This window comes from Camelus ferus, chromosome 10 (genome assembly GCF_009834535.1).
Source record: "Camelus ferus isolate YT-003-E chromosome 10, BCGSAC_Cfer_1.0, whole genome shotgun sequence".
NCBI classification, from domain to species: domain Eukaryota; kingdom Metazoa; phylum Chordata; class Mammalia; order Artiodactyla; family Camelidae; genus Camelus; species Camelus ferus.
The window spans coordinates 34,373,808-34,387,902 of NC_045705.1; the positions used below are offsets into that span (position 1 = coordinate 34,373,808).

At 37.5% G+C, this 14,095-nt stretch overlaps 1 protein-coding gene across 1 annotated transcript; it reads left to right on the top strand.

Moving 5' to 3' along the window:
* Nucleotides 1-5,724: 5,724 nt before the first annotated feature.
* Nucleotides 5,725-6,660, top strand: LOC102513066 (olfactory receptor 4D10). Its single transcript, XM_006193624.1, has one exon. The coding sequence runs from the start codon at nucleotides 5,725-5,727 to the stop codon at nucleotides 6,658-6,660; it is 936 nt and encodes a 311-aa protein (XP_006193686.1).
* Nucleotides 6,661-14,095: the final 7,435 nt, after the last annotated feature.

A 14,095-nucleotide genomic window follows, 5' to 3' on the forward strand; every position in this document is an offset into this window, starting at 1 on the left:
GCAGTCAGATTGAGACTGGACATTTATTTTGAGTTGGTTTTCTCAAACCACTGCCCTAAGGGTAAGAGGCAGCTAACTCTTTCTCCACAGTCATTTCTGTATATCCCCAGAGCCACGAAACTCTATTAGAGAGGCTGTGAGAACAAAAGGAAGAGGTGAGATTGAACATCAGCCATCAGGCTTGCGGTCCGGGGAGAAGTAGGGGTCTGAGGTTGAAATCAATAACCTAAATGCTATTTTGGTGGATCTGTGGCCCTCATGCTACTTTCACCACCTGTGATGTGGGAATAGCCTTGTCTCCTGACAAGGTTGTCATGAGAATGAAACATTGAGAGGATTACAGTTGCATAGGTTAGCACCACTCCTGGCATTAATGAGGCATATAATCAATGCCCCCTATTATCCACACCTCTGTTCCTATATGTGCATATATACAGATATGGATATATTTATTCCACACATTCTCTCCCTAGTGACTGTTATTTTCAGTTGATTATTAAAATCACTTCTTGATTTAATGCTGTAAGTACAGAATCTCTGATACATTTCACTAATTACTGAAAAGAGAAGGACTAGTTTAAGTTGTGTCAAGTCTGATATATCTATAAACAAATCTATACAAGAACCAAGTATTTCCTATTCTCAAGTCTTTTCTACTTTTTTGCCCACTGAGATTAATATCAAAAGGACTTGTCCAGTGGGGGGATGTATCTGCACAAAGTGCCCATTTCTTTTATGTCAACCTGAAGTTCCTTCTTTCCTCTATCCCCTCGTCCTATTTCACCCCTGGCTTTTAGAGCTGGAGCAAAACTGTAGTTTTGATCTATGTATGTATAGACAACTCAAGACACATCATTGTAGTACAAAAAAAATTACCTAAGAAGTAACTTTTCACACACTCAAGACCCATTTTCTGTACCAGGAGAGAAAAGAAACATACTGTATGAAGGGTCATTTAGGACTAGAGACTGAATCTGTGTTATAATCCACCTCTCTCCCAAGAGAAGGAATCCAAGAAAAAGAAAAAAGAAAAAGAATAAATCTCCTTTCTCTCTCTATGCTCACCTCAAATTCCACGCTTCTGCCTTCAATAGTTTTTTCAAAAATTGGCCAAGAGGAATAAAGAAGTTGAGGAAATTGCAACATACAGAACAATTTTTTTAAAATGTTATGAGGGGTTAATATTTAGCTGAAAAGGTCCTTTTGGTGACACACATCTGTGATCTTCTCTGAGTCTTACAAGACAAAGAAACTGGGCCAAGACTCTAAATCATAGACCAGTGCTTCGAAAGCTTTTTAAAATTATTGCCCCCCCAAAAGAGTTATTAGATATTTTTCCTAATTGCTCTCCCTCACGAAAATTTATTACCAAAATATATTGTATATACTTTTGTGTACTGAGGTTCTCTAAAGAAGCACACATCATTGTAATATCTAAGTTTTTTGGCCCCTCAAGAACCAAATTTTGCTCCCTTGGACATAAAGCCTACATTGAGAATGAATGATCACATGATATGAAATGTCTGTATAAATGTTTCTTCAAAACTGAGAGAATCATAGAATATGCAGATATATGTCTTCTAGAACCGTACAAGGAAGGCATAGAAATGTGAGTATGTTTATGTTTGTGTGTGTGTGTGTGTGTGTGTGTGTGTGTGTGTACTTGCATGCAATAATGACTTAGAAGCTGTTTAATAACCCCCACTGGAACTCCAACACTAGCAGAAGAATGTCCATCCTCTTTTCACACTCACATTCAGTAAAATCCCCTTTGCTAATTCCCATATTAGGCTTGCACCTTGGGGATTAGTGAGCATAGCAGGGACACTTTGGGACAAGCAGAAGAGCTATGATGATGTAACTCCCCACGTCTGCCTTTTCCAACATGAAGGTTGAAGAGAAGACACTGAAGTCCAGTATAACTAATCTTCACAAGAACTTCACCTCTAACGTGCTAGTTCTTCAGCATCACATACACTGAGGCCCAGCTACCCAGTCTCAGAAGGTGTAAATTCCTGGTTGGATACTGAAGGATTTAGGTAAGAACAGTAAACCATCAGAACATGAGACATTGTGGATCATACATGAATAGTATGAGCATGAAAAATATACCTGGTGTGTAAGATGCTGCAAAGAGAGCTGAAACAACAGAAAACAAAGTGGATGTTAAATATTGGGAAAGGAGGAATGTCTTCCTAAGGAAAAGGGGCTACAGAGATGGGGTCAGGGTGGTACAAGAGAAAGCAGCTTGCATTTGATGGAACAACTGAGTTGTGTATAAGAAGCAGATTTTGTTCCAGCTTAGGGTTTGCCTGAGGGAATCACAGAACCTCTTTCCACAAGATGGGTGCTTCCTCAAAAAACATGATTTTAACCCCAGATTCCCTTAAAAACTATGCAGGTTTCAAAAGCAGCCCCACACCTGTACATGACTTACTGGGCCTCTTGCCTTTGATCCAGAGCCAATCTCAGCCCCAAATCCAACCATCCAGCACGGAATCCTCGGGTCCACTTGGTTAATTCACACCAGCTCATTGGAACAAAAATGAGCAAGTTGGCTAAAAGAGAAGCTGTCCTTCTACTGAATAGCACTTTACATTCTGCAAATGTTCTCATAAATAACCCTTCAGGACAGACACTTTTTTCTTCAGAGGAATGAAAGGGAAGCGAGTTAATTGAATGCCTACTATGTGCTGGACACTTTACCAGTGCGATTATAGTTGCTCCTAATGCTACCTAATGAAGCGAGTGCTGTGCCTCCCAGTTTACAGAGGAGGAAACTAAAGGAAAATAAAGGACTTGCTTCAAGTAACAAAGAAGGAAGAGGCAGAATTCCAGCCCTGGGGTGCCTCCAGACCTCTTAACATCGTCCTACAGGGCATCTCACTAGACGCTACATCACACTAGGCTGTTCCCACATTTTACAGCTAAGCACCTGAGGCACAGAGAGGCTGCACAACTTCCTCAGGGTCGCAAAGCTATTTTAAAGCCTGGATCAGAAAGCAAACCTCTATCTGGCATCCCTGAGGCCAAGTCAGAGACATTTACAAAAGGGTCTCTTAGCTTATGTTTGTCAACATCCTTCTCACTTATTCAAACTCCAACGCCAATGCCTGTGTAATGTACACTCGCCAGCGAAGTTTATTCATTAATTTTTTTAAAAAACATTTATTGAGCACCTAATATGTGCCCCAGGTGAAGCAAATCTTTGATTACATTAGGATGAATGAAATAGTGAGTGGACAGGATGAACTTGAGGTATTGCAGGGAAATTACAGTGAACCAAGGAGAGACAGACATATGAGAAATTAGATGAAATAAACTGTAATAGGTGCCAGAAGTCTATGCAGGGGATTGTGAGTCATAAAAGGATATCAGGAAAGTTTCCACAGAGGAGGAGACTCTGAACCTGAGTGTTAGGAGATCAATGTTCATCAAAGAGGAGACCCTGCGGGTGGGGAGGACATGGTAGGTGGAGAAAGCAGCAGGAACACAAATCCAAAGGCATGGGCCAGCAAGGATTTGCATAACATCTGAAGACCTGAAACAGGATCAAAGGAAACAGGGCACCAGATAATATTCAAGATGGAGAAAAGTCTTGAATGCTGTAAGAGGAGTTCTATCTTTATTCTGTAGGCAGTGGGGAACCATTGAAAAGTTTCAAACAAAGGAACAGATGGTTCCATTTGTGACTTATTAATATACTTTTGGAAACAACAGAGAGGATGAATTAGAGAACACCACACCAAAGAAAAGACCAGTTAGGAAATTCTTGCAACAATCTAAGAAGAAATGAAATCGGTCTAACTGAGGATGAAGCAAAGGGGATACATTGAGAGACAGGTAGAAAGTAGATTCCTCAGAAGAGATTTGACACAATGTCCAGGTTGCTGGCAATGTAGGTGCTTCAGGTAAGTCTTTTGGATAAAATGTGCTAACCTAGCAATACATGCTGTGGAGGTGACCATGTCCATAAAGACGGAATAAACTGGGGAAACAAAACAAGTAACCATATCCTCCAGAGCAAATGAGAGGCGACATTTGTCTTCTGCTTATTTATCCACATAATTTCTCAAGACTCTGAAAGCTTGTTTCTACACAAGCCAAGCACAATGCTTCCCAGCTGGGCACTGATCGAAGGACCATCTATCTACATGGTGGTTTCAGATAACTCAGATGTTAAGCTGAGGATTCCTTTTTTTTCTCTAACTCTTGAGTTAACCTTATTTTTTTCAACTGCTGCCACCATCATAAGTCTACTTAGAAATATGTATGGGGCTAAAAGTCAAAGATTGATTTCACCACTAGCTTCCTGTGTGACCTTTCACATGTCACTTAAGCATCTTCCGGAATTTGATTTTTCCTAGATTAATATTCAAGCATTAAAAGGCTGGCTAATCCTGACTCACATGGGCAAAATAGAATGAACTGAAAATTCTCTCAGTTGGATCTGCCCCTTCCTCCCCAACAAGGACTGTACAGTAAGAGGACCAGCAGGCCTCCAGGAACAGGGAGCTGCCATTGCTTCCGTCCTGTGTTAGCTCGCACTCCATCAGGAAATGCAAATAGCAAGCTCATCAGAAGCTGCTTAAGTTTATAGGAAGGGCGCAGGAGGAAATCTGCATTTACCTGCCTCCATCACTGTGATATCTTTGCATTTCATGCCCTTCCTCTATATAGGCATGCCCGGAACATTTGCTGTCTGCTTTGTGAACAGAACTATCTCCATCACCGTCCTTATCATCTTCTTTGTGTTAAACTCCAACCCCTGAAATGAAATTTAAAAATTAAAGAGACATCACTTCTGAAAGGTAGTAGAAGGGGCGTTGTCTGAAATTCCATGGTGATGGGGAGTGGAAATCAAAGGGGTGATGAAACTCAGCACTGACGGTGCTAGAAAAATTCTGTAAAGAGTACCTTATGCAAATTATTGTAGGATTTATGTATCCTGAAACTGGCAGACAGTGTGGTATTGTGGAAAGATCCTAGTACTAAGAGACAGAAGAAATTTGTGTTCCTTTCTCTCTGCCACTGATTTTCTGTGTGACCTTGGAAGATTGACTTACCTGGATGGAGTTCAGTTTCAGTATTATTGAACTAGGCATGACTGCACCTCCTTCCCCTCTAGCCTCCGAGGGAAGTTAGGAAAATTTATTGAAATGAGGTGCACAGTCGCTTTTAAAGCTATAAATTGACACAACATTGTAAACTGACTCTACTTCAATAAAAATATAATACGTAAAAAATATAATATGTTATTGAAGTTGATCCGTATCATGTTGTTACAGAAAGGCATTTGAGGGTTGATTTACTCTAACGGCTTTTAAGTCTAATGGCTTTTAAGCCATAGGAACAAAGTGGAATGTGAATAAAATCACAGTTGCTCTGATTCACAAAGGCACAGGGAACCCACAACTGCTTCCACAAAACCTTCCTTAAGTTCTCTTCCTCGGCAACTTCTAGAGGTGGACTCTATCAGAAGCCAAAGGTCCCCATCAAGCTCAGTAAGGAAATGACCCTACAACTTGTACTAACCAGGGAGTGAAACAAGAGGAACTGAGGGATTTCTCCAGTTAACACAGCAAGTTCATGAAGAATAAGATACATGAGTTTTTGAATGATGTGTGTTCAATTTCTGTATGAGACAAACCTTTGCTTGATTTCATTGCCTCAGTAATATTATTATTTCGTTCAAAGCTGCACATGGAGAAAGGAATTCTTCCAATGGCCTTGAGAAATCATACCAGGGTGTCTGAATTTATTTTTCGTGGACTGACCCAGTCTCAAGAACTGAGCTTGCTCTTATTTTTCTTTTTAGCTATAGTTTATGTAACAACTGTGTTAGCAAATATTGCCATCATGGTCACCGTGACCTGTGACTCTCGCCTTCACACCCCCATGTATTTTTTGCTCCGTAATTTGTCTATTGCCGATATCTGCTTTTCCTCCATCACAGCTCCCAAGGTTCTGGTGGACCTTCTGCGACAGAGTAAGACCATCTCCTTCAATGGCTGCTTCGCCCAGATGTTTTTCTTCCATCTTATTGGAGGGGTGGATGTATTTTCTCTGTCACTGATGGCCTTAGATCGGTATGTGGCCATCTCTAAGCCCCTGCACTATGTGACCATCATGAATAGAGGCTGCTGCGTTGGGTTAATAGTGGCCTCCTGGGTGGGGGGCTTTGTCCACTCCATCGTGCAGATTTCCCTGTTGCTCCCACTCCCCTTCTGTGGACCCAATGTTCTTGACACCTTCTACTGTGATGTCCCCCAGGTCCTCAAACTCGCCTGCACTGACATTTTTATGCTTGAGCTGCTGATGATTTCCAACAATGGACTGCTCACCACACTGTGGTTTCTCCTCCTCCTGGTGTCCTATACAGTCATATTATTATTACTGAGGTCTCAAGCAGGGGAGGGCAGGAGGAAAGCCATCTCCACCTGCACGGCCCACATCACGGTGGTGACCCTGCACTTTGTGCCCTGCATCTACGTCTATGCCCGGCCCTTCACTGCCCTCCCCACTGATAAGACCATATCTGTCACCTTCACCATCATCATCCCTGTCCTGAACCCCATGATCTACACCCTGAGGAACAATGAGATGAAGTCAGCCATGAAAAGACTGAAGAGAAGACTCACGCGTTCTGAGAAGGAATAATCTCATTATAGAGTGTGGATCAAGATGCAAGTATATGATGAACTATTTTCTTAAAATATTAGCTGAGATATATTGGGGCTCAACCATACATAGACAATTAGCTGTACCAGGATGGCACAGACAAAAAGGACCAGGATCTTGGAACACTGGTGTTAAAAAGGAACACCAGCAGGAAGTTACACAAAAAGAGCAGAGTCCTTACAGAGCAACTGACAGCAAGCAGAACACAAATGTGAACTATAATAGAACCTGGGTGTCCAGGCAACAGAGTAAAGACTAGTACTGCATTGTCCAGGCATGCAGCAGGCAGCAGGGACACCTATCTCAACACAGCAGGGATCCAGTGGCTAGGTCCCAGTTCAACAATAGACTATGATTATTAACTAATCATATGCTATGTATGAAACACTGTCTGCAAACATTCTTCACTATCACTTCTGTCCTGTCAGCAACTTTGGACTGTCTGCTTAATTAACTCACCTATAAAATACACCAGCACCTTCTGCCACAACCATTCAGGAAATGTAAAGTCTTGGTTTTTAAGAGTTTCCATTGCCTTTCACGCCCTGTGACTTTGTCAGAACTGAATGTGACCTGGAACTTACACAGGCTGATTTTGTAAACCCTTGGTATGTACGTGACTACAGAAATGTTAAGAATCTGGAACCACCAACTTTGGCATAAGCTTGTTTGACTGCTTGAAAAAAGAAAAATCTATATCCAACCCAAAGAATACTTTTATTTTTCTTATGTGTACTTCTTTATCATTTCCTTATCACCGCGTATTTTAAAACCCCATAAAACTTCAAATTAGTAGATTGAATTCTCTTTTATATTCCCAGTGTCTAGAATAGTGCCTGACCGATAAATATGTTTCAAATATGTAGAAAGGAATGGAATGAATGTATGTAAGAAGATGACACCAAATTCGACTGGATCTTAGATTTTTAGTATTTAAAATTGACTTTACTTCTTGAACAGATACTTCTTCACGGAAGCCAAAGGAAATGGAAATGATCAAATCAGAGTGTACTACAATCTGAAACTCTAGGCTTTATACAGGACCACATTCCCTTATTTTAATTTATTGGGACCAGATAGGTTTCGCAATTTCAAATTTCTTCAATTTTAGAAAGATAACACAGTGCATGTATTTTCTACTACATCATTTTTCTCACTGGAAGCACCTGATACCCAAACATTTTAATCAATTTCTGCAATAAAGTATGTGAATATTCCCACTAAGTGCAATCAATAAAAACTACACATGGCCTCATATTAATTCAAATCAAATGTTGCGACACAAAATTGGTTCAGGTCAGATCAGATTTACTACCAAATGACTTTCTAAAAATCAGCATTCTGAGTTTGGAGATTTCAGAATGACTGGCAACAAATACAGAAATTGAGTAAGAGAGGATTATAGTAGGCAAGATATTTACATCCTAATCCCCAGAATCTGAGTGTGTAGTGTGTTACATGGCAAAGGAAATTAAGGTTGCAAATGGAAGTTTGCTAAGGATCTCATCTTCAAATAGGGAGGTTATCCTGGATCATCTGAGGAAGCCCAATGTAATCACCAAGGTCTCTAAAAGTAGAAGAGAAAGACAGGAGCGAAGGCTGGAGTAATAAATACAATATGAGAAGAATTTGGTTTTAAAGATGGAAGGGCCCACAACCAAGGAATGTGGCCAGCTTCTAGAAGCTAGATATACCAAGGTAATGGACTCTCCCCTAGAGACTCCAAAAAGACCTATGTCAGATTTCTGATCTACAGAATTGTCAGATAATAAATTTATGTTGTTTTAAGCCACTAAGTGTGTGGTGATTTTGTTACAGCAGCCACAGGACACTCGTGCAAGGGTGGTGCCTCAGTTGGAGATGAAGAGGCTGTGGGAGCCAAAAAGGAAAAGGAAGAGAAAGACAGATGCAAGGAAAAGAGGCTGGGGTAGGGAGGGGGACCAACCAAGGGACGGTGGCCACATGGTTCTCCCAAGAGCCAAGGACTAAGCACCACACTCATGCACAAACCTCAAGTCCAAGTGCATGGGCTGGAGAAGCCAGCCCTAAGCCATCACCACTTTATGGACTCTGTGTAGGATGGAATGGGGCATTCGAATCTGAAGTAGAGGTCTAATTGAACACTCGCCGAAATTCTACGAGTAGTTAACAGTGAGATCATGTCATACCAAGTGAATTTTTCCTATACTCCATGAAATGAGACACAGGGATGGAATTTCAAGTATTTTGTACAGAAACTATATTCACCATATTTTAATTGAAAATATCATCCAGTTTATAACAGCTACGTAGTTAAAAAAAAGAATTGCTACTACATAACATGTACTCATTGATGATAAGACGCATCTTAATTTCAGGAACATCTAAATTTGAAGGAAAGAAAAATATCATCTTAGAATTTAAGAAACTCGATATTTAAAAATATAAGATAATCAGTCCCTGTCTCACACACTTACACACTTACACACACACTTTTCCAAAGAGAAATGTAAAAGGCAAACAAGTTTTATTTTGTCAACCTTATGTTTTTTGTTTGCTTTTTTAAAAATTTTTATTCTTTGGGGGATGGTAATTGGATATTTATTTACTTATTTTAACAGAGGCACTAGGGATTGAACCTAGGACCTTGTACATATTAGGCATGCACTCTACCACTGAGCTACACCCTGCCCCCAACCCTATGTTTTAGGAGCACATAAAACTACCATCAATTCACTGGTACTAAACAGACTTTTTATAACTAAATTTTGACCATCTGTAACACATTTTTATTTATATGCAGTTCATTCATTTCTTGGTATTAAAGGAAACTTTGAAACTCCAATTTTTCTTCACTTTAGGGGACCAAAGATACTGCTACTACATTTCCTCATTTTGGAAGTAATGAAAGTATTTCTCTTATCTCATGGGAAGCTGATAAGATACTTGCTTCTAGGAATCATCCTTTTGTTCCCCAAAGACCCAGGCACATTCAAGAGTTATACTTCTTTGGTTGAATACATAAACAAATACACCCTACAGACTTGGAGCTTATTAAGGAAAAGAAGAAAAGACTCAGAACATTGAAATGTAGTTTTAAATTTTGAATAATGGAAGAGAGCATATAATTTCTATAGAAAATATAGATTATAAAAATTAACTGAAGGAAAGAGAAAAATCTTAATAAATCAATAATTAAATATGAATTTAAAAATTGCCAAAGGTAGAGCCTCTGAAATGGTGCCAGGTCCACATAATTTTGTGGGTGATTTCCAATAAATATTCAACATTATTCTTAATTCTCAACTTTCTCATAAAATTTAGAAATCTTCTTAACTCATTCTATAAGGACAACATAATCCTATTGATGAAATAGATAACTAGGTAATAGCACCTAATATATCTAGTAATATTACGTATCTAATATATGTATACACAACAACTAGATCATTAAAGATACATATAAAATTCTTATAAAACAGTAGCAAATTCCATAGCAATGTATTAAAATAACAACAAATCAAGACCCAGTAGAGTTTATACCAGAAATTCAAAAAGAAATGTTAATGCAATTCACTGCAATACAGATTAGAAGAAGAAACAATGTGATTATCTCAGTGATGCAGAAAATACTCAGTACAATTCAACCCACATTGCTGGGGAACAAAACACCTGAGAAACCAGGAACTGAGGGGGGAAAAATGTACCATCTTGATAAAGAATATCAATAAGAATGATATAAGAAACATTACACTTAATGATTAAAAATTAAAATAATTTTTATTACATCCATAAATGGACAACAGTGTCCACTATCACCACTAACATTAATCATTAAGCTTGAATTCACTTACAACTCAAAAACACAAGGAAAAAATATGAAATTTTATAAACTAGGGAAAGCTGGAGGAAAAAAGTCATTATTCTCAGATATTGAGATGATATACCCAAAATAATATAAAAGAGTTCACTGAAAGATCACTGAAAATACTAAAAGAATTCAACTAGGTATTCACATATAAAATCAAATTACACACATCACTGTTTTCCTGTACATCACCAATATTTGTGAGGAAAATATAGTAGAGCTATTTTAGGCAAAATGAAAGACCACATATCATGAAATATAAAGTCTTGATTTAATCATGCACACAAACGTTAGAAATGCTTCCTGCAAATATCCACTTAAGAGGATATCAGAACTCACACAAAGGGAAGGGAAAGGCTCAGGACCAAAAATAGATACAAAGCAGAAAACCAGAGATTTGAATACTCCTCCACCAGTGGAAGGGTAAGCTGGATAAAAAATCTTCCCACCAGCAAAGATAACAATGACACTTGTCTGTCCCAACCTGAGATTTGAGTGGAATAAAGATTATCTGTTCTGAGAATTCAAGATACAAGTCTAGGATTCAAGTTTTTATTGCCTCCATGAAATGGGGAACTCCAAAGGGAAAAATTAACTAAGAGTAATGCAGGGTTAATAATTCCTTATGATGTCTGAAAGAAACAAATAAATATACGCCTTCTCTGAAGGAATGCATACTGAACCCGAGCCTTCCAAGACCTTCACATAAACAGCTGAGCATGAATTCTTAATTCAACATAAAAAAAAAAGCTGCATGCAGAAACAAGCCATTATTAGCGAAAATCAAAAGGAACAACCAAAACACAATCACTCAAGGACTTTGAATACTGAAGTAATCAGATACAGAATGTAATGTAAATAAGGAGCTAAAAAAAATAAAGGCTTTTTTTAATGAACAAGAAAAAAAGATTAACAAAGCAGATTTGTAAAAAGAATGAAACAGAACTTCTAGAAATGAAAACTATAATGAACTGAAGAAACTCCCTGAAACAAATCACATATAGACAAAGAGAACACATAGGAAGATGGTTAAGAGATTTAGAGAAGAAAATGAACAAATCTAATAAATAACAGATTTGACATGAGTTCCAGAATGAAAAAATAATACAGATGAGGAAGGGGCACAATTTTACTGGATATAATTGGGAGATTTCCACAACTGGTGAAAAATACAAATTCTCAGATTCATAACAAATCACCATGGAATGCATAAGAAGTTATCCACATTTAGTCACACTGTAGCAAAACTGCAAATAACCAAAGTCAAAAAGTACATCATTTCTGTACACTAGCACAAACTATCGGAAAGATAAATTAAGAAAACAATTCCATTTACAACTACATTGAAAGGATAAAATACTTAGGAATACATTTAACCAAGAAGGTGAAAGATCTGTTCACTGAAAACCATAAGATACAGATGAAAGAAATTGATGAAGATACAAGTAAGTGGGAAGATATTCCATGCTCATGGGTTGAAAGAATTAATATTACAGAACGTCCATTGTACTCAAAGATATCTACAGATTCAATGCAATTCCCATCAAAATTCCAAAAGCAATTTTTACAGACATAGAAAAAGACAATTCTAAAATTTGTGTGGTACCACAAAAGACCAAAGCAATCCTGAGAAAGAAGAACAAAGATAGAGACATCACACTTGTGATTTGAGATTATACTACAAAGCTATAGTAATCAAACAGCATAATACTGGCATAAAACAGACATATAGACCAATGGAACAGAATGAGACTCCAGAAATAAATCCATGCGTGCACAATCAATTAATATATGGGAAAAATCCAAGAATATGCAATGAGAAAAGGATAGTCTCTTCAATAAATGGTGTTGAGAAAACCAGATAACTACATGCATAATAATGAAATTAGACCCCTATTTTACACCACTCACCAAAATTAACTTGAATAGATTAAGTATTAAGACCTTAAATCATAAAACTTCTAGAAGGAAAATAAGAGGAAAACTCCTTGACATTGGTCTTGGCAACGATTTTTTGGATATTACACCAAAAGCACAAGCAAAATCTAGTAAGTGGAGATACACAAGCTAAAAAGCTTCTGCATGGCAAAAGACATAACTGACAAATGAAAGGACAGCCTACAGAATGGGAGATAATATTTGCAAACCATATACCAGATAAGACATTAATATCTAAGATATATAAAGAACTCATACAACTCAACTGTAGGAAAGCAAACAAATCAATTTAAAAATTGGCAGACAAACTGAATAGATATTTTTCCAAACAAGACACACAAATGGCCAACAGGTACATGAAAAGGTGCTCTACATCACTAAGCGTCAGAGAAATGCAAATCAAAACCACAATGAGCTATCACTTAACACCTATCAGAATGGCTGCCATCAAAAGAACAAGAGATAAGTACTGGCAAGGATGTGGAAAAAAGGAATGTACAATGTTGATGGAAATATAGATTGGTACAGCCACTATGAAAAACAATATAGATGTTTCTCAAAAAAATTGAAAATGGAACGACCATATGATCCAGCAAGTCCATCCTGGGTATATATCCAAAGGAAATGAAATCAGAATGTAGAAGAGGTATCAGAACTCCCATGGTCATCATAACGTTAGTCATAATATCTGAGATAGGGAAACAATCTAAGTGTCCATTGATGAATAAATGGATAAAGATGTGACCATATATATATACATACACATAAAATCAAATTTTATCAACCAAAAAAAGGAAGGAAATCCTGCCATTTGCAAAAACAAGGATGGACCTTGTGAAATAAGTCCTAATGAAATAAGTCAGGCAGAGAAAGACAAATACTGTACAGTCTCATTTAAATGTGAAATCTAAAAATCTGAATTTATAGAAACAGAGATGCTTGCCAGGAGCTGGGGATGGGAAAAATGGGTAGATGTTGGTCAAAGAGCATAAACTTCCAGGTATAATATAAATACATTTTGAGGATCACAGTATGGTGATTATAGTTCACAGTACTGTGTTGTGTTCTTGAAAGTTGCTAAGATAAACAACAAATTCATACTGTATAGCACAGGGAACTATATTCAATAATTCGTAGTAACTTATGGTGAAAAAGAATATGAAAACAAATATATGTATGTTCATGTATGACTGAAGCATTGTACTGTACATCAGAAATTGACACAACATTGTAAACTGAATATACTTCAACAATATATATATATATATAATATATATATATATACACAAAAAAAGAAAGTTGATGAAAGAGTAGATCTTAAATGATCTCACCACAAAAAAAAGAATTGGTATATACGTAAGATGATGGAGTTGTTAGCTAACATTACTAGGATAACCATTTTTGCAGTATATAAATGTATCAAGTCAACACATTGTATACCTTATACATACACAATGTATGCCAATTACATCAAAATAGAGGTGGAAAAAATACCCATCTCAAACACACAATCTGTACCATGCAGTTTTTATCTTTGTAGACTAGTTGAATGTACAAAAACAAAATCGAAAAGCAGTTAAATTCATCATCATTCAGGGAAACAGTGAAATCAGATTCTATATAAGATGA